General features: G+C 37.3%; 1 protein-coding gene across 3 annotated transcripts in view; it reads right to left on the bottom strand.

Moving 5' to 3' along the window:
* Nucleotides 8043–21171, bottom strand: part of LOC109823699 — a 21562-nt gene continuing 8433 nt past the window's right edge. For all 3 annotated transcript variants that reach the window (XM_020390034.1, XM_020390033.1, XM_020390032.1), the window contains exons 8-14: nucleotides 13370–13467; nucleotides 12483–12552; nucleotides 10561–10664; nucleotides 9919–10035; nucleotides 9713–9789; nucleotides 9585–9629; nucleotides 8043–8852 (exon numbers count right to left, since the gene is read on the bottom strand). In XM_020390034.1, coding sequence (XP_020245623.1) covers nucleotides 8327–8852; nucleotides 9585–9629; nucleotides 9713–9789; nucleotides 9919–10035; nucleotides 10561–10664; nucleotides 12483–12552; nucleotides 13370–13467 — 1037 coding nt within the window. In that variant the 3' untranslated portion in view covers nucleotides 8043–8326. The remainder of the gene's footprint in view (nucleotides 8853–9584; nucleotides 9630–9712; nucleotides 9790–9918; nucleotides 10036–10560; nucleotides 10665–12482; nucleotides 12553–13369; nucleotides 13468–21171) is intronic.

Genomic DNA, 21171 nt, shown 5'->3' with positions numbered 1-21171 from the left:
GAGGAGGGAGGGGGGGCGGCTAGGGTTTTGGTGGCTCTGATACCATGAAGAAATGAAAACCCTAATTCATTATGATATCTCTTGGGCTTTATATAGGCCCCTACAAATCTTACAAATAAGTCCCTAATAATACTAATATGTCAACATTTACAATGAACAAGTTAGTGTTAGAATTTATGCATAAAGCTTTTGGTCCTATTATTTCTAACGAACTTGCTCATTTTGATAGTGCTTACACAATTTGGAAATTATTTGAAGCACATCGGAGAAATCCAAGTGGAGCAAACATGACAAGAAAATGTTTACTATGAGCAAGTTAGTGTTAGAATTTATGCATAAAGCTTTTGGTCCTATTATTTCTAACGAACTTGCTCATTTTGATAGTGCTTACACAATTTGGAAATTATTTGAAGCACATCAAGGGAACTTGGAGGCGATCCGACGATCTTTGGCGGCTCCCTCTACAAGTTCACAAGGAGCCTCATCATGCACACGGCCACTAGGCGATAACCCTAGTGAGGTATGCGAGTCCGATAACGATGATGATCTTATTATTGATGAACTCGCACATGGTTATGAATTATTAATGCATGATTATAAAAAATTGAAACGTAGCTTTATTGACTTAAAAAGCAAGCATGCCGAATTGAAATCATCTCATGAAACACTAGCCACCAAGTTTGATCTCATTGCAAATGAAAATGTAAATCTCAAAAATTGCAATGAAAAATTAAAATTGGAAAATGCTAGTTTGTTTCATGAAAAATGTGATGCTATGTTAGAAGTTGAGAACATTAGAAAAGAGCTTAATTCTTTCAAAATTGATCATGCATGTTCTACTTCTAATAACAATGCTTATGTGAAAAAAGATGAGTTGAATCAAGTTAGAAATAGAATATCCACTTTAGATTCAACATTAAAAACTTGCATTGTTAATAACAACAAGCTTATGGACTTGTGTGCAAAGTCCCACAAAAATGTTTCCTAGAAACCTATTTACTATGCACACAAGTATAACAAAATTTGCAAATGTTCTATTTGCAGTCGTAAAGGCCATGTTGCTAAATTTTGTTATAATGCACAAAAGCCTAACAAGCCTAATCATGTTTGTGCATCCCATCAAGATTCATCATCACACACACATGCATATGCATCATTTTCTCATCATAAGCATGCTAGTGTGTTTAAATGTGATCATTGTGGTCGTTTTGGCCATTTGGCAAACTTTTGCTTTGACTTAAAAAGGATTTCACATTTGCCAAATGTTTCTAATAGACCACAAAAGTTTATGTGTAGTGTTTGTGGTAGGTTTGGACACTTAGCGAAATTTTGCTTTGATTTACAAAATATTTCAAAATCACAAGTTGTTCCAAAAGAACTACGTTCGTTTAAAAATATTTCACATTTGCAAAACAATTTTAAAAGACCATCTTTATTTGCAAATGTTCCACGTGCACATCCACATGGTCAACATAAACAAATGTATCCTCTTCATTGCACTTATTGCAATCGAATGGGTCATTTGTATAATTATTGCTATGACCGGATCCGTGCACAAAATATGCCCAAAAGGGATCATAACCCTAGGGCTTTAAGCTTAAATGATAGGGGTCATGTCCCTAACCAAACCGGCACCAAGAATTCTTGTGTGCCAAAATAATTTTAAACCAAGAATTTTAGTGTTTTTATTTTTGGTTTTGTAAAATGAGCTTTGAAAATTTTTTATGTGAAAACAAACTTTCTTTGATAAAATTCTTTTGTTTTCATGACTATGAGTTTTAATTTTCATGAGAGGTTTATATTTATGTAAACCCCCGGGTTTATTGGGTGTTTATTCTCAAATCATGTTTACCGGATGCTATAATGTTTTATATGGGTTGATACTAGCTCAAGAGCTAGATATAGTTGCCACTCTTGATTTTTGTAAATCAAAGATGATTTTTTTTCCAAATCCATAGTTCATGATTCTTGTATGTTACTTTTGAACTATGAAAATTTTGCTTTGATTTGTTATTTTGAATTCATTATATAAGCTCAAATAGATGATTCAAATTTTAAATATGCTTTATAATGTATTCTATGAGTGGTTTGATCAAGTCTTACAAAAAAATTTTTTTTTTGTTGATCAAACATCATTTTTGGTTTAAATGGTTGATTTATGATTTCATTTGGTTGATTTGTTTTCATTCGAAAACTCTTTTTGCATGATTCTCATGTTTTCTCTCTTTTGATTTCATAAATCTATTTTTTGATAGTTTTTTTTTTGTTAATGAGACACTATTTTCATAATGACGTATCATTATGTGTTCTTATTATCTTGTTTGTATGTGAGTGATATCTAGCATATCTTTCATTTATGCTTGCTCACATTTGTTTGCCATGTTCATAATTGTATATTTTCCATATGGCAATTTGATAGGGGGAGCAATCCCAATACTATATGTTTATACTCACCTATGCTTCATGATAGGGGGAGCTTTCGCTCTCTTACTATTTTGTTTCCCCATTTTTGATGTTGCCAAAGGGGGAGAAACAAGTGGATTGTGAGATTGTGAGTATATTTTAAGAGTATTATGTTTTATTGTATATCTTATATACTCTTTGTGTAGATTGTTTGTCATCATCAAAAAGGGGGAGATTGTTGGCCTTCTTGTTTTGATGATGATTTACAAACAATTTACTACTAATGTTGTTTGTCTAGTGTTTGTACTTATTAGGTATTCTAGACAAACAATGTGTTGGAGGATGGATGGAATTAAGCATTCACGATCATATCCAATGGAGGTTGGCGGAGTAGTGGTTGAAGCCTTGCAATTCATGTTAAAGATCCAAGTCTAGCTTCATCCGCAAGTGTACCAAGATAGAGCTTCGTTGAAGATCACAAGCTTGGGTATATTTAGTTTAGGTTTTTATACTTGTGTGTTGATACTTTAAGCTCATATTATTCACACACACGTATTTATATACACACATACATGTTTTTGTTTTAGTATATATATATAGTTATATATATACATATATGTTTTGGTTTGATTTTTTAGATATGAAACAAATATATATTCATATATATGTTCATATGTTTCATATTCTATCATATTTGAAAATATATTGTGTTCTTGGTTTATGGACTTGATAATATGTTTTTATATCTTTTCCTAAGTCTATAAAGCCATACAAAAGTTTCCAAAAGTTGTGTTTATGTCAAAACATCAAAATTCATGTATATCAACTTTTCATGTTTTGGACATACTTGCAAAATACATGAGTTTTCACAATTAGGAAATGAAATTTAAAAAATTTCTTCGTTTACATGTTTATATTCATATATACAAACATTTCCCCAAGTTTTACTAATTTTGGAGTTGTTTTGTTATTTTCAATTGAATTTACAAAACCGAGTTTTCAGCAGTTTTTTAGAAACTGTTTATCTGTGTTCAAATATTTATTTCTCTCAATTGAAAAGTGATTTTTCAGAAATTCTTTCTCTAACATGTTAATATACATGCGTAGAACCTTCTCTCAAAATTTCATGATTTTTAGAGTTTATTTACTATTTTTATTTGATTTTACAAAGTCAGATACGCATTTTTCCAGAACTGCAGAAACTGCTTGTGCATGTTATAAGTCTACTCTAAGTCGACTTATCATAAGTCTACTCTAAGTCGACTTGTTATAAGTCTACTATAAGTCGACTTATAAACTGTCTTTCTGCATGTGTTTTTCTTTCTGTCAAGTCGACTTGTGTCACCTCTCCCACCTAACCAAGAGAATTGTTTAAACAAGTTTAAGGGTGTTTGTGTTTGTTTAAAAGAGTGTTTAAGAGTTTTGTTTGTGAAGCAAATTTCACAAGAGCAAGTGGAGATCATCCTTGGTGTTTGAGCATTCATTCTTCTCCCTCTCTCTTGTCATCTATAGAGAAGTTTCCTTAAACTCAATTCTAGCATTTTATAAGTTTGTTCTTAATTTCATAAGCTAGATTTCATATTGAGAGTTTAATTGTTTTATTGATATCTCTTTGTTCACACACAACCTATTGAGCTTATTGTATTTACATTCATAGTATAATTTTGGGTTGTGGGGTTTGTGACTTAGAGTTGTGCTTAATTGAGTTCTCGCCTTGTATTAGAGAACAAATCTTGTGTTGTGAGATTTAATTGTGAGGATCACCTTGTATTACACTAGTACACCAAGAGGAGTGTGTGGTGAGAGACGGGGTTGTCCCAAGAGGAGTGGGGTAGGTGATAATGCCTAGAGAGAGGTTATAATTCCTAACACTTGAGGGAGACACGGGCTAGAGACCAACACTTGAGGTGGTAGTTAGTGTAGTTACATTGTGTGGATTGTAAAGTTTTCGGTTAGCTAGAAAACCGTATTGTGAGGTATAAACGTTTTTCGGGTAAGCGTAGAAAACCCGGTGTGATAGTGGAGATCTCCTCGAGGTGAGGAGCGGGGACGTAGGTCAGGCGGACCGAACCTCGTGAACATATAATTTGTTTGTGATTGCATTGGCGTACTTTTATATTCGTGCTTATTATTCATATTGTCTTTGTCAATTGCTCATTGTTTATTTTACCCACTATCTAGTTTTGTTTGTTCACCCTTGTGTTAACTTGTATATCCTTGCTCACATATTGTTCATAAGTTATTTGCTAGGATATATTTGTTAATAAGTTTTAAATTGGCATAAATCGGATTAGATTAGCATAAACCCTATTCACCCCCCTCTAGGGTTCCTTCCTAGCGGTATTAGGGTACTTTCACAGATTCTGCAAATGAGTAGTTTTACCCTGCTAGAAGTTGGTAAGTGATTATTTTTACGGTTTTGCCTTTATGTATAGTTTTCTAGTTCAGAATCCCATCATGCTATGAAGTTATAGTTCTTTTGCTCAATTTAGTATAGTTTGACCAGATTTTACTTTTATAATTTTGCTCACATCACCTCAGTTGCTTAATATATGAGGCTTAAGTATGTGCATAAGAACCCATTTGACCGATTTATAGTTTAGATAGATGAGTCTTAAGTATGTGCATGAGGACCCTTTTGACCTAGTTATCGTATACATACTGTCAGTGAGTCGTGTTCCCATATCCGTAGCTAGGACATAGGGCGTGATAGTTTATGAGAAAGTTCTTGTGATAGTGTAGTTAAGTGATCATTGATTTTATCATTTTTATTTTTTGAATTATTCAACTCTTGAGTGAACACACTAATTTTTGTCGTACGAGAAGAACATTCATTGCAATCATTAGATGAAGGGTTTAAGTTTATTGTATTAGATACACTCAATTCTAAAGTAGAAGTTTCTACTTCTCAAGAAGTTATATTTATCAGCAAATTTTTCAAACTGACTTATCTAAATTGTCTAAGGTGTCATCCTTGGCCATGAGACGCTTACTTCTCTTATCCTCACTTGATCTTGTTTCTGACTTATCATCATCACTCAAGAAATCTCATGATGTTGCCTTGAAGCTCTTGTTCTTCCCTTTATGATCCTTGTTCGTGAGAGGACATTCATTTTTTAAATGATCGGGTTTCTTGCAACAAGGACAATCCAATTTAGCATCTAAATTTTTATATTTATTTTTTTCTTTCCTTCGAGAAGCTTTGGTTGTCTATTGCATATAAACTATAACTTATTATTCGATCTCAGGAACTATTTGAAACGTTTGACCACTAGCCCATTTTACCTATACCTTCATCCTCTGAGTCCAAGCTTACCTCCTTCTTCGCCTTACTCTTCTTAGACTAAAGAATCATTGACTTCTTATTTAAGCCACCTTCAGATTCTCCTCTCTCTCTCTCTCTCCTTCAGTCTTACTTCATAGGTGATAAGGTTTCCTATAAGGTTCTCAAAATTTAATTCAAAAAAATTAAAAAATTCCTTAATGGCCATTACCTTTGGTTCCCAGTCTTTGGAAAGGGAATGAAGGACCTTTTTCACAAGCTCTTTGTTTTCATTGTCTTTCTCCAAGGCATTTGATGTGTACACAATGTCCTGAATTGAGTGAACATGTCTTGAATGCTCTCTGAAGAGTTCATCCTGAAATTTTCTTACTTGCTGAGAAGCATGGTAAGTTTAGCCTCCTTTACTTGTAATGTCCCTTCATGTGCATCTTCCAAGTTATTCCAAATTTCTTCCACAGTAAACCAAGTCGACACACGATTAAATTTCTTGTATTTACTGAGCAATAAAGAGCATTCATATATATAAGGAGTAAAGCTTTTTGTCATTTAGAGTTTATTTATCTCTAGGTGTGACTACGATGGTCTCACCAATGATGGTAGTTGCTTCACTACACTTAGTCTCAACAATATTCCAGACGTCATAGTCAGTGGAAAGAAGGAAGACTCTCAAGCGCACTTTTCAATAGGTGTAATTTATCCCTTGAAAAGATGTGTCGATTAACTACATGTCCCTTAGAAAAAAAACTATTGTGGCAGTCAAACTTGACATCTCTATTCTAAGTCATGAATCCTAAATATGAGAAACTAGACTCTGATATTACTTATTGGATCTAAGGTGCAAGCCTACCATGGGTGAATAGGATTACCTACAATGTTTTGTGTAAACACAAATTATGCAAAAAAAATGTCAAAATACATCGATAAATGGCCAATAATCGATTATACCAAATACGAAAACAACCAACCAAAGACATACGAAATTTTAATAGTGGTTCAGATAAAATAATCCTACATTCATCTCTTACTTCTCATGAAGAGACTTCCTCGCTATGAAAGACTTCACCTAAATCACAAATCCGATTTAGTAGGCATACAGGACTGCACTCTAGTTTATCCCAAAACTAGTCGCACAATAAGGAACTGCTAGCCCTAGTTAATTCCCAACCCTCAATTTAAACGGTTTGAGTACACCGTAAAAGAAGTTCAATACAATGGAAAAACAAGTAATAGTTCAGCTCAAAACAAAAATGATCTTACAGCCCTTTTATTTAGCAAAATGTTCTTCAAATAATTGAAGTGAAGCTTGATGAAGAATGGGGATCATGATGAACTTCAAGTATGGCTCTTCTTGTTGTGAATTGATCGGATGATATTATTCGTAGCGAGTGAGTGATCAACAACGTTCCAGGGATTAAAAAAGGTTCTCCTTGATCAACTCTCCCAAACCCTAAGAGAATATCAGAAGTTGATATGCGATGAACAGCTGAGATTAAAACCTAAGATTTAGAAATTTACCATATAATCATCGATGGTTTATCTCGACCATCGATGGTGTCAAAGTGACCATCGATGTTCGATGACCCCATTGATGATCTGAACCTCTCTAGACATTTGCATGACCGATGATCTATTGCACCATCGATGGTCTCATGGTCACCACTGATGGTCAATGTGAAACGATTAATGGTTCACATACTGAAATCAGCTTTTGACCTGATTTTCAATTCATTTTTCCTCATTCTCGTTACATACCTATACATTTTATGTACTAGATCATCTCAAATATAGATTAGACTCAAATGAATGTTTGTTATTATACAAACAATAGTTATTGTACGGATAACGTCCTAACAGACTATAGGATCAAAAACAGCTTTGAAAATGGTCTGAGGACAAGCATTTGATTTCAACTCTCTTTTTAAATAGGCTATGATCTTATTAAGTTTCTCCATTATTACTCCTTAAACTATTAGTTTTCACATGCCTCCTAAACTGGTCAATTCGCTCTCTGTTTACCCCTTAGGCAATGGTTGGTCTCACTTTGCCCCTAAACTAATGAATTCATCCATGTTTACCTCTTGAACTAAAAACTTTAGTACCAGTTATCACCTCTGATTTATTACATTTCAGGTGTTTTATTTAACTTAGGTGAAAAAATTGAAGTTTAGATGGCAATGTGGGACCCAAAAAAAGTTCAATGGGTAAATAGAAAGTAAATTCAATAAATTAGGAGATATAGAGATACCAATAATAATTCAGGAGGTAAGAAGAGTCAAATATAATAGTTTAGAGGACAACTAAGGATTGGAACCTTTTAAGAACAAAATTCATATCACAGTTATAACAAAAAAAAACCTAATTCTGCAATGCTGCCCAATCCTCATTTCAATTGAGCTTACGTATACAAATGAAGAATTACCCACATATAATACAATCTAAACCACTATTATCTCCCATATCAGTACATATACAACAACAAAAAAAGGTGGGGAAGCAAAGAATTCTCTATTGTCCTACCACTCAATCCTTACATCCTTATCACCAATGAGTTACCCCCAAAAAAAACTCTCCCCAAATCCCTTTCACGCTCACTCAGTCAATGCACGTGCATTCTGTGCCCGTATCAATTTCACATAGAACTCAAAGGTTTCTGAGTGTCTCCACTCTGTCAACAACATCCAAATCTTTAATCCTATCAATATCAAAATCATCAAAGGGAACAAAAGCAGGCCTCCTCATCAATGGCAACTCTTTAGCCATACTCTCACTCATCGGAGAATGACTACTACTTTTACTCAGCTTAATATCCTTCCTCGCCCGTGTATTGCCCGTGGCAAACTCCTGGCTCTTGCTTATCCCCGGAGTATTCTTCCAATTACCTACATATTTTAATATCTCTTGGTCTTCTTGAGAAAGCATCGGTAATTGAGCACTTGATTTGTTTGCAGTTGAAGAGATGTTAGTGTTTTTTTCTGTGGGCGATCGGATTGGAGATTTTATAGGTGACCTGATAATTCCATTGCCAGATCTAGACTGAGTAATGAGATGATGAAGCCAAATTACTAGGTCTAGTATATAATTCTCAGTTTTATCCTTGTCGGCGTGGTATAGTGTCTCTATACGAATTAAGTTGGATTGTCCACCTGGGCTTCGGTTTAAGTCAGTCCTGAAAGTAAGAAAAAAACACAAAATAAGAAGTTGCAACAAGGTAGATTCCACAAGCAAAAATGAAACTTACGAGATTTCATAAAACTACATGAACTCTGAGGGGCCTTGCACAAAAACAACATAAATTTTTTTATTAGAGAAACTACCACGAACACTTTTTCCACTAGATTATCATATCTGGCGACAGCTAAGGAAAGTTGCCATGTGCTACGTACCTGACATGTTTCTGACAATTTAATTTATATACCTTCTAATTATCATCTCCTATTAAGGGTAGTTTAGACTTTTTATCCAAGTTGTTAAAGCTATTAGCAACAATTCCAATAGTTTATGTTATTATTGCTGCAATCTTGAAAATTTATGGTAGTTTCATGCAAAACTTCTAAAGTCCACAGTAGTTCTGCAAGTATACCTGTAAAACAGTTGTCCTTATGAATATCAATGTTACCTATTACTAAGGCTTGCCCAATCAACAACAATGCATGTTTCAGCAAACAGTGCAATGTTAACTTATTTATGAGATATAGAAAGAAATTGTTTCGTACATCAAACAGATATAAAGGCTTAAATACACCCATTAGTAATGAAGGCTTAAGATTAGGAACTAGGACCTCGGAGAATGCAAATCATATGAGAATTAAAGAAACTAGGTCATTCTAGGGGCTGCAAAAACTTTCAGAAGACAACAAGAACAAAATGAATGATAGTTTTGTTCTAGAGAAGAATTTACCCTGTGTTAGCCCATTCTCCAACCCAGCCAAAGCCGTGATGTGCCCTGACAAAGAATCAAGAATAGATTAAACATAAGAATCAAAGATTCTAAATGATGTGAATATTTCAGTTGTGTAGATGGTATACTTGGTCGTGTTATTGGCGATAGGAACTAGCCATTTCAATGTTTTCTCCATTTCAGCTTTGATTTGAGGGACTGTGAGCTACACATGCACAAAAAAGAGAAAATATGTAAGTCAGGTATTAAAATGCCCAGTATATGAAGGCAGTCTCATTGATTAGTTCTGATTCTTGATTATTCCTGGAGCAAAACAGGATATAAAGCTATATACCTCTTCCTTGACCTCAAATGATTGCAGTTTAGATCGCAAAGCAGATTTTACTCTTGGGGGCAGCCCTTGATATAATGAGTCCCTCGTGTTTGAAGGCACAGAATTCGATCGAGATACCTACATATAATGAACCAATAGTCAACAACATACATTATACATGAAGAAATATCTTACAACTTCTCTAAGAAACTTACTATAATAAAGAAGGGAAAAACAAATGGATGGAAGTCGTATGTGTGAAGAGAAAAGGTTATTGTTGTTTACAGCCTTTGCCTTCAGATGAAAGCCAATGAACCAAACTTAATCAAATAAATTTCAGATGAAAATATTAAATATTTATATTTCTGCTCAAAGTAGTAACAAACAGCAGAGTTTCAACTACGTGTTGCTCAAAGTTGGAATTGAGATCCAAACATAGAAACTACAGCACAAGAGAATGACTCAGTACAGGAGGTAGAACCATGTTGATCCAACTAGCTTCAACATTGCAGACAATATATGCTCATTTTTAAAAAGTTTGAAGGTAGTGGATCTTAAGGCGTAACATCACGAGGCAAAAGACTGAACCAAAGAAAACAAGAGCGGTGAAAACTAAAATATAGATGGAATGTTATAAATGTGAGAAGAGAGGAAGGAACTTACAAGAGTATCAATTTGACTAATAATATTTGCATAGTGCAATGCAAGGCCAGCTGAACCTAATCTTTGGTGACTGTTGATGGATTTTCTCACAGGTCGATCTCCATCTACAATTTACTCCAAATTAATTATAAAATACAGAAAACGCATTATGTGACAAACAGGCAAGAAAAAAAGAAAATGGATATTTTATTGTTAAAAAACTAAAAATTTACCTCAGTGAGTCTTCAAATCATAACTGTCAAATCAATTATACGGGCAAACCTTATGGATCCAATTCTATTGATATTATTATCAGAAATTTAGGGTAAAGTGATCTGTTTCACTCTTTGGCTTTGTTGTGTCTTAAAGTATAATATCCGTTTAATTATGCTGACTGACTTTATGGGTTTTATAGCAATCTGTGTCCGCAGTCACCTTGGCCAGGAATCGGACACCGAATTTAAGGGTTAAAGCTGTGGAGCTTTTGATCCTAAAAATTCTCTCACAAAATTCTCTCACGTCTTTAATGGATCCTTATTGATAGGAAAAGCATTACTAATGATGCAATGGAAAAAGATCCAACTCTACAAAATTGTTGAAATATTTTCACACATTCATGATATATATGACAACACAAGGTTTTACTTCACTTGCATGTTGCATCCCCAAGCATAAAGACAGATACCTCTGTAGTCTTACCAGTAGCTGTCTCAGCTCAAAGTTGCATGTGCTTGTGCAACAACTTTACTTCAACTTTCTTAGATAGGTTTCCAAGTTTATTTTCATTGAAGAGACCCAACACGGAGATTTGTCTATTTTGTGCCTTAGGAGTGAAAACAAATCACTACATAACTTGAAATAGTTTAGGAGTGAAAACAAATCACTACATAACTTGAAATAGTGTCCCTTTGTCAAGACCTCCAAAGTGTAGGAGAATCTTAAAGATCCCTAATTCATGAGCTTTTAATGTCAGGCCAAAAAGAAATGGCGTTCAACCAACTTGCAAGTGTAATGTATGGCAAGGGACTCCAATGCAAGCTCAGTTCACTTGGAAAGGAAATAAATGTGATGTACATAAACACACATTATATAAGTTGCCAATGATGAGATTTTATTATGAACTAAAGACCTCTTGAAATGTGATGCTCTGATTCAATGTCAGATTCTCTTTCCATATCTGTTAGCTTAACTTTATAATCAACATGAACAATATAAGATATAAGAAGAGATAACATGTATGCATGGCTTTAGAAAAGAGCCAAATATCTTGCCAAAGGTTGTTGTTCCCTACCCTTTCTGAAAAGGTAAAAAATAAAAACAAACAAAAAAAAATTAATTATAAAAAAAATTAAAAAAAAAGACAGGTGCTTGACCACTTGAAAAATGATACTAAAACACTTTACTTAGTGCATCAATAGAGGCTACCAAGACAATTGGTTAAAAAAGTTTCACAAAAGACAAACTGCAACAATTTCCCTAGTAGTTGTTCAAAGTTGTTCGACCTTCAAAAATGTGCCCTGCTATTCCACCTAACAAGACAACAACAAAATCTTTGACTTTGAATCACCTACCTGCCTTTATTAGGCCTGACTAGCCGCAAAACAAAATATGAGTGTTGTTGCAAGAAAATTAATCTTTCAACTAGAACCCTAGATGCTTATTTAATGCTAATGTTGGCTTTTCTCCTTTAAAACTAGATTTATCCCCTAAAACTAGCCACTCCACAACAACGTATATACTAAATGAACATAGTTTGTAACTGGGTCAGAGACCATTTTATAAGTCAGAAATTTTTTGACAGCAACAGCACTTATACTAAGTGGAAATTTGAAATTCAGACTGTTATATTTACAAAAGAAAGGACAAGAAAGATAAAAATAGTAACTTTGTCAAGTTTAAGCATGTCCTGGGAAATGGCTTATTTAAGGAAAAACACAATGTACCTGCAGTTCCGAAGGCATCATGAATTTCCAAATGTAAAATGTGAACGATGTCTACAAGCTTCTCTATAACCTGCAATGAAGGTATATTATAGTTTGTTATAAAAGTTATTATTTGAAACAACTAGAATTTGAAATTGGTATAAATGTGTGATGACATCTTGAGCAAGACATTAGATGTCATAGAAATTCTTTTCCTTTTTTTCTCTTTCTTCCCCCCCCCCCCCCCCCCGGGAGGATCAGATGTATCCAGCCTTACCCCCTCATGCGAAGAGGTTGTTTCCGAGATTGGAACCTATGACCTCTAAATCACAAGGCAGCAACCATATCGTTGGGCCAAGACTCAACGTCTATGTCATAGAAAATGTTGAATAAGAAAAATTACATGCGAAGGAAGAAAATGGCGCTTATAGGTGTAAATTAAAAATTTTATATCGAGGTTAATAAAAGATTTAACTAATAAAATAAGAATTAGCTTGTAAGTTGTACTCCTTAGTGAGCTTAACTTAGTAACTGATGTGACATGATTCATAGCGCAGCTAACTAACGAACAAAGGCGTATGCTCCTAATGTTATTCTTTTGTGGCTAGCTATATAGCATTAACCCAGTAAGTTGAGACTGTTAACATAGTTGATTGTACGTTCCTGATTGTTTCCTTTAGTGCCAAATTGTTTAGGAGACTAGCAAAATTACCCAGAATACAATGAAGAGATTATCCCATTTCTCCCAAAAGCTCTATAATTATCAGAGACAGTAATCGAGCTGGGTCAACCTTCCCTACAACCTTTTTAAAGTTGGAGTCATGATCCATAATCAAATTTTAATGTAGGAAAAGGCAAACATGATTATGAAGGCTTGAATGTCACATGTAACTTAGTACCAGACTTACCTCTTCTAAGCTCCTTGACCACAGTGATTTTTTCTTTAAGCTCTTTACATGTTTCCGTTGGCTCTTCAACTCTTGCCTTAGAATTTGAAGATTATCACCTATAAATCAATGGAGAAATATATGGCCGAAGGAAAATTAAGATCAACATATAATTCATTCCAATAAACTTTACTTTATACAAAATCACATGCTTAAAAAATACATGCTTAATCCAATATGTTTGGAAGTACTAAAAAAATAGCATGATCATAATTCGTAAATATAGTGCTAACAATCAAAATAGAAATGTTATAACTTTTAGCATCAGTAAATATATACGGGTTTGATGGTTGTGATGGTTGTGAGGTGACGGCTCATTTAATAAATAAGCTACAAGAGATACAAATGGTGAGGTCCACACGTTTTTGTTAGGGAAAATATCAGATACGCTCTGACACCCGTCCTGCGGAATTTGCCCTACCGGATCTTGTGATAAGCAATGGAAAAAAGAAATCACAACAAATCAAAATTACAAGAACAGAGAATACCGAGTTTTAACGAGGTTCGGCAACTTGCCTACGTCCTCGGGAGCCACACAAATAATTTCTTTTATATTAAAGAAGATTACAAAGCTTGTAAAAGAGTAGATCTCAAACTTGAGATCTCTCAAAAGAAGAGCCAAACAGAAACTCTCTGTTGTTCAAATAAAAGGCGCGAGATTTTACAACAGTAAAATCTCCTCTCTCTCTCTCTCTCTCTCTCTCTATAAATGCTACAGGAAATCAGATTAAATGAGCGAGATTTTCTTCTAAAAATCTCGAACTCACTTAATGGCCGCCGTCTCTGAGGTTGTCGCTGAGAAGAAGAAGAAAAACGCGGCTACACTTTTTCTCTCGTGCACAGGGTTCCCTTAAATAGGGAAACCCTATGGCTAAAAGAGGAGTGGGATCCAGCTGGATCCAACGCAGCAGGCAGGCGAATCCGCCTTAGCCTCCAAGTTCACAGCAGGCGAGAGTCCCTCTCCACACACAGGCGAAAGAGGGTGAGGGCGAAAACTTCGAGCTCGCCTGCTCTCTATCAAAAGCTCGCCTGCACTCATCGACTTGATGACCTCGCCTGTAGAAAAGCTCCAGCTTCGCCTGAGGGTCTCTCTCTCGATCTCGCCAGATCTTGAGCAAGCCGCCTGCAAGAGGACGTCGCCAGAAGTCCGCCAGCTTGAGTTCGCCAAACGAAACCTCGCCTTCGCCCAAAATCCAAGCTCGCCTGCAGCTAGGGTTTCGAGCTCGCCCGCTTGAAGCCCTCTTCAAGCTCGTCGTCGAAGCTCGTCGCCGACCAGGTTTGTGTCTACACTCTGTTTTCCAACAATCTCCCACTTGGAGACCAAACCGTCATCAGGAAGCTCTCTCTTTACAAGCATCTTCTCCTGTGTGGCTCCGCCCTCATCCCTTACATATGAAGGCCAACTGAAGTTGCGCACAACTCCAGTTTCTGAATGATGACTACTTTAGTCAACATATCTGCAAGATTTTAGCTCTCCAAAATCTTTTCCAACTGTAACTTTCCGTCCTCAATCATCGAGCGTATGAAGTGGTAACGTAACTCGATGTGCTTCGTTCTGACATGAAATACTGGGTTCTTGGCAAGGTGTATAGCACTCTGGCTATCACAATAAAAAACTTCGTTCCCCCGCTTCAGACCCAACTCTTCCAGGCACCCGGTTAACCAAATCATTTCCTTACTCGCCTCGGTCACTACGACATACTCTGCCTCAATTGTGGACAACGTCACAATCTTCTGCAAACATGAGACCCAGCTCACTGCGGTCGACCCTAAGGTATAAACATACCTCGTGGTGCTTCGCCTTGTATCACGATCACCGGTAAAATCTGCATCCACGTATCCCTACAGTACCAACTTCTTTCTCCCGAAACACAGTGGCATATTCGTAGTCCCTCTCAGATATCGCAATATCCACTTCACGACCTCCCAATGCTGCTTTCCTAGGTTGCTTGCAAACCTGCTCACAACTCCCACTGCATGAGCAATATCCGACATCGTGCAAACCATTGCGTACATCAGACTATCAATGATTGATGAATACGACACCTTACTCATGTGCTCCTTCTCTGCATCAGTCTTGGATGATTGTTCACTAGACAGTTGAACTGGCTTCCAAGGGGCGTGCTAACAACTTTAGCAATCTGCATGTTGAATCTTTGAAGTACATTCTCAATGTATTCAGACTGACTCAACTTCAACGTCCCCTCAACCGCATCCCGACTGATCCGTATCCCAAGAATCTGCTTCGCTGCACCCAGATCCTTCATGACAAATTCCTTTGCTAACTGCTTCTTCAGCTTGTTTATCTCCTGTAAACACGGTCCTGCAACTAACATATCATCGACATACAGCAATAACACGATATAGCTGGACTCGAACCTCTTGAAGTAACAACAATGATCTGAATTGCATCTGCCATAACCATTGCTTTGCATGAAGTTATCGAACTTCTTATACCACTACCGTGGAGCCTGTTTCAATCCGTATAAGCTCTTCTTGAGCCTACACACCATCTCTTCCTTTCCTTCCTCAATGAAGCCAACAGGTTGCTTCATGTAGATTTCTTCATCCAAGTCACCATAAAGAAAGGCAGTCTTCACATCTAACTGCTCAAGGTAGAGATTTTCAGCAGCTACAAAGCTCAACACCATCCTGATGGTTGTGAGCTTCACAACGGGAAAAAATATCTCCGTATAATCCACTCCTTCCCGCTGTTGGAACCCCTTTACGACTAATCTGGCCTTGTATCTCTTCCTTCCATCACTCTCCTGCTTGACTCGGTAAACTCACTTGTTATGTAAGGCCTTCTTCTGTGCAGGTAGCTGGGCTAACTCCCATGTCTCGTTCGAGTGGAGAGAATCCATCTCTTCTTGCATTACATGCTCCCACTGCTGAGATTCGCTCACTTGCATAGCCTCCTCATAGCATTCTGGTTCTCCGTCATCTGTCAAAAGTAGGTAATCTAGTGACGAGAGATACCTGGGATTCGGTTTGGGTACCCTGGATGACCTTCTAAGCTCCCCGTCCTGGGTTGTCGGTTCTACACCTGGAGTCTCCTCCGTTCTTCGGTCAGAATTGACATTATCTCCCCTATCTGGAAGTTCCTCCAAATCCATATACTCAGATGCGTCTGCATCCGTAGTGCTGCTCCCACTGCTTTGGTCTGCCTTGGCATTGTCCATGTCCTTATACATCACTTCCTCATTGAATATGACGTCTCGGCTCCTGATAATTTTTCTGTTCTTCTCATCCCACAGACGATACCCGAACTCATCAATACTGTATCTAATGAATGTACACTTCAGTGACTTAGCTTCTAGATTGTCCCTGATCATTGATGTGGACATATGCCACGCACTCAAAGACTCTCAAGTGTGAGAGATTAACCTTCTTACCACTCCAAACCTCTTTCGGAATCCCAAAGTTCAATGGAACTGATGGCCCGTGATTTATCAGGTACGCTGCTATATGCACCGCGTCCGTCCAAAAGGTTTTAGGTAGACCTGCATGTAGACGCATGCTCCTCGCACGCTCTGTCAGCGTTCTGTTCATTTTTTCTGCTACGTCGTTCTGTTGCGACGTCCCTAGAGTAGTCCTCTCCAAACGAATCCCGCTCAGAGCACAGAACTTCTTGAACTCCTTCAATTCATATTCTTCACCATTGTCTGATCTTAAACACTTCACTTTCAGATCTGTCTCATTCTTCACCATGGCTTTCCACTTCTTAAAAATGTTAAACACCTCTGACTTATGCTTCATAAAATATACTCACACCTTCCTCGAGTGATCGTCGATAAAGGTGACGTAGTACGTCGAACCGCTAAGAGAGGACACGCTAGCTGAACCCCATACATCTGTATGAATAAGCTCTAGCTTGTGAGCTTTAGGTGGTCTTCCACCCTTCAGAAAACTAACTCTTTTCTACTTTCCGAAGATGCAGTCTTCGCAAACACCGACTTTCACCGAATCGATACCGGTTAGTTTCCCTTCTGAGTGTAGAATCTTCATACCCTTTTCATTCATGTGTCCCAGCCTATTGTGTCACAGATCTGCTCTCTTTGTCTTGCAGCAATCGCGAGGGTGTCACTCGCGTGTGAAGTTAGGTAAAGGGTACTGGTTTTGTTACCACGGGCAACCACCATTGTACCGTTGGAGATTTTTCACGAATCTCCGGTGAATGTTATAACATAGCTTTCTGCTCCAAGCTGACCTACCGAAATAAGATTCTTCTTCAACTTCGGTATGTGTCTGACATTCTTCAGAGACCACTTAGAGCCCTTCAACTGTATTTGCACGTCGTCTCTTCCAATGACACTACAGGGTTCATTATCCCACAAGTATACTTTTCTAAAGTCCCCTGCTACATAGTTCTGAAATAACCTTCTATTAGCAGTGACGTGAAAAGATGCTCCCGAATCAATGACCCATGAATCAGAATCGCTATCCATAGCGAGAATCAATGCATCTTGCACAATATGAGCCTCCTGCTCATTTTTCTTCGGTGCTTTACAGGTAGAAGACATGTGGCCCTCCTGGCCGCAGTTCCAATATTTCCCTTTGATGGGTCTCACCTTCGAGTTCGATCTCTTTTTCTTTGACTTCGATCGATTTCTGTTTTGATTCCCCCTACTATGGCTTCTGTCTCTCTGCTCGAGACTTAGGGCTGAACCTGATCCTTCTGATTCATTCGATTTTCTTCTAACCTCCTCGGATAGAATCATAGCTACCACCTCCTTCAACTTCAACTTCTCTTTCCCTGCCGAGTTGCTTATTGCGGTCCCTGCACTTCGTCATCAAACTTGATGTCGACTGAGATAAGTTGATCAACAATCGTGTTGAACTCGCTGAAATGCATCGTGAAGGAACATACTTCTGTCATCTTGAGGTTGAATAGCGTCTTGACGAGATGCACCTTATTTGTAGCTGACGGTTTCTCGTACATCATTGCGAACGCTTCCATAAGCCACACCGTCGTCTTCTCCTTTAATATATTGTGTGCTACAGATTTTGCGAGGGCTAATCGGACCTACCCCATGGTTTTTCGATCCAATATTTCTCAGTCCTCTTTGGATTCTTCTTTCTTCTTTCCTCTTGCTTTACCTATCAACGGACGGTAAAGATCCTTCTGGTACAGATAGTCTTTCATCTATGACTTCCAGTAGGCGAAGTCTGAGCCGTCAAACTTCTCAATTTTAGATTTGCCTTCTTCTTTCATTTCTTACACACACAGATCTGAATAAGGGCTCTGATACCAGTTGTTAGGGAAAATATCAGATACGTTCTGACACCCGTTCTGCGAAATTTGCCCTACCGAATCTTGTGATAAGCAATGAAAAAAAATCACAACAAATCAAAATTACAAGAACAGAGAACACCAAGTTTTAACGAGGTTCGGCAACTTGCCTATGTCCTCGGAAACCACACAAATAATTTCTTTTATATTAAAGAAGATTACAAAGCTTGTAAAAGAATAGATCTCAAACTTGAGATCTCTCAAAAGAAGAGCCAAACATAAACTCTCTGTTGTTCAAATAAAAGGCGCGAGATTTTACAACAGTAAAATCTCCTCTCTCTCTCTCTCAATAAATGCTACAGGAACTCAGATTAAATGAGCGAGATTTTCTTCTGAAAATCTCGAACTCACTTGATGGCCGCCGTCTCTGAGGTTGTCGCTGAGAAGAAGAAAAATGCGACTGCACTTTTTCTCTCGTGCATAGAGTTCCCTTAAATAGGGAAACCCTAAGGCTAAAAGGGGAGTGGGATCCAGCTGGATCCAACGCAGCAGGCAGGCGAATCCGCCTTAGCCTCTAAGTTCACAGCAGGCGAGAGTCCCTCTCCACACACAGGCAAAAGAGAGTGAGGGCGAAAACTTCGAGCTCGCCTGCTGTCAAAAACTCACCTGCACTCATCGACTTGATGACCTCGCCTGTAGAAAAGCTCCAGCTTCGCCTGAAGGTCTCTCTCTCGATCTCGCCAGATCTTGAGCAAGCCGCCTGCAAGAGGACCTCACCAGAAGTCCTCCTGCTTGAGTTCGCCAAACGAAACCTCGCCTTCGCCCAAAATCCAAGCTCGCCTGCAGCTAGGGTTTCGAGCTTGCCCGCTTGAAGCCCTCTTCGAGCTCGTCGTCGAAGCTCGCCGCCGACCAGGTTTGTGTCTACACTCTGTTTTCCAACAATTTTGATGTGACAAACAGGGTGGGCATCACCACATGGCTATATTTTCGTATTTGGTAAGCTCATTTAGCTCAATGAGCTGCCACATCATACCCATTTTTTCTTCTATATGTGTGTGTTATATATATGTATATGTATATTTGTATGCATGTGTGTGTAAGTGTACATGTGTAAGTATATGTATGTGTATGTGTATGTGTACATATATACATACATATACATAAGTGTGTATGTGTGTGTATATAGAAAGAGAATAAAGTTAGAATAAACTTAAGTTGATAGAAGCTCTTGTCTAGCAACTTTTTTACCCCTTAATTTTGCTTTGAAATTCTGTACTACACATTATGGCTACCTTTGAGATTTATGCCTTGATGTGTATCACATGCTAGCGTGAATCTCAAAGAAAAATTAATTGATAAAAAGTTGGTGGGTAAGGTGCTTCTACCAACCTCTCGTGAAACCATGGTAACCTCACGTGCTACTTTATAAAAAACACTACGACCCCTCCATCAAAAATCATGTTGAATAACTAATCCCCTAATTTAGGGTTAATGTTGAAAAATTAAACATATAAAAGATTATAAAACAAGTCCTTTCTATTAGAAAATACAAAGATAAATCACTTTAAACTTGAAAATATATTTAATATATAAATAAAGTACTTCTAGTCAATAAACAGAAAATATTGTAAGGAAATGATGAAAATTATATGCTCATTTATAATTTTACTTCTAGTCAAAAAAAATTGATCACAAAGTTGTTATGCATACTACTTGACTAATAATAATAAAGTAATATTTTTTGAATTCATTACAAAATTAGAAATTATTTCCCAATTAATTAATTGTTTAACTATAAATAAATAAATAAAATTTTCTAAAGAATAATTCAATAAAAGTTAATTATATTTAAAAGAACATTGTATTTGTAGAATTCAACTATTTTCTTTATCATTCAACTATTTAATAATTTAAGTAGCCTAAGAACTAAACGGTTAGTTCTAACCTAAATTTCATTCTAATTTACTCTAACTCGAAGAAAATGATATTTAGATCAGAGAAAGCTGGGGAACAAGATTGACATGAGAAAATCAGGGAGGGCTAGACGTGGGAAATGGCGAATTGATGGAGGGAAAGATTGCGGGGGAAGAGTATTAAGGAGAAGAATAGAGAAGAAAGAGGATTGGAGAAAGGGAAATTAGGAGCTCGCCTTAGCGCCTTGCATATTACCAGGCGATAAATGTTACTAAAGCAAGCACTTTTTGTCACCTCAGGAGCTCGCCTTAGCACCTCATGACCTTGTCTTGGCGTCTCAGGCGCAGCACTTGCCTAGGGCTTGTGATGCAAGACGCGTGATGTTTGTCTGTTGACATATTAGTATTATTAGGGACTTATTTGTAAGTTTTGTAGGGGCCTATATAAAGCCCAAGAGATCTCATAATGAATTAGGGTTTCATATTCTTTATGGTATCAGAGCCCCACAAAAAACCCTAGCCGCCTCCACCCTTTACCACCCCGGCTGCACCCCTCTCTCTCGGCCACCTCCCCACCCTCGGAAAACTCTCCAGAGCCGCCCTCCTCCGCTGCGCCA

The sequence above is a fragment of the Asparagus officinalis genome, chromosome 9 (genome assembly GCF_001876935.1).
Source record: "Asparagus officinalis chromosome 9, Aspof.V1, whole genome shotgun sequence".
Lineage (NCBI taxonomy): Eukaryota > Viridiplantae > Streptophyta > Magnoliopsida > Asparagales > Asparagaceae > Asparagus > Asparagus officinalis.
The sequence above is the reverse complement of the archived record's forward strand: the minus strand, read 5'-3'. Positions and strand labels throughout refer to the sequence as shown.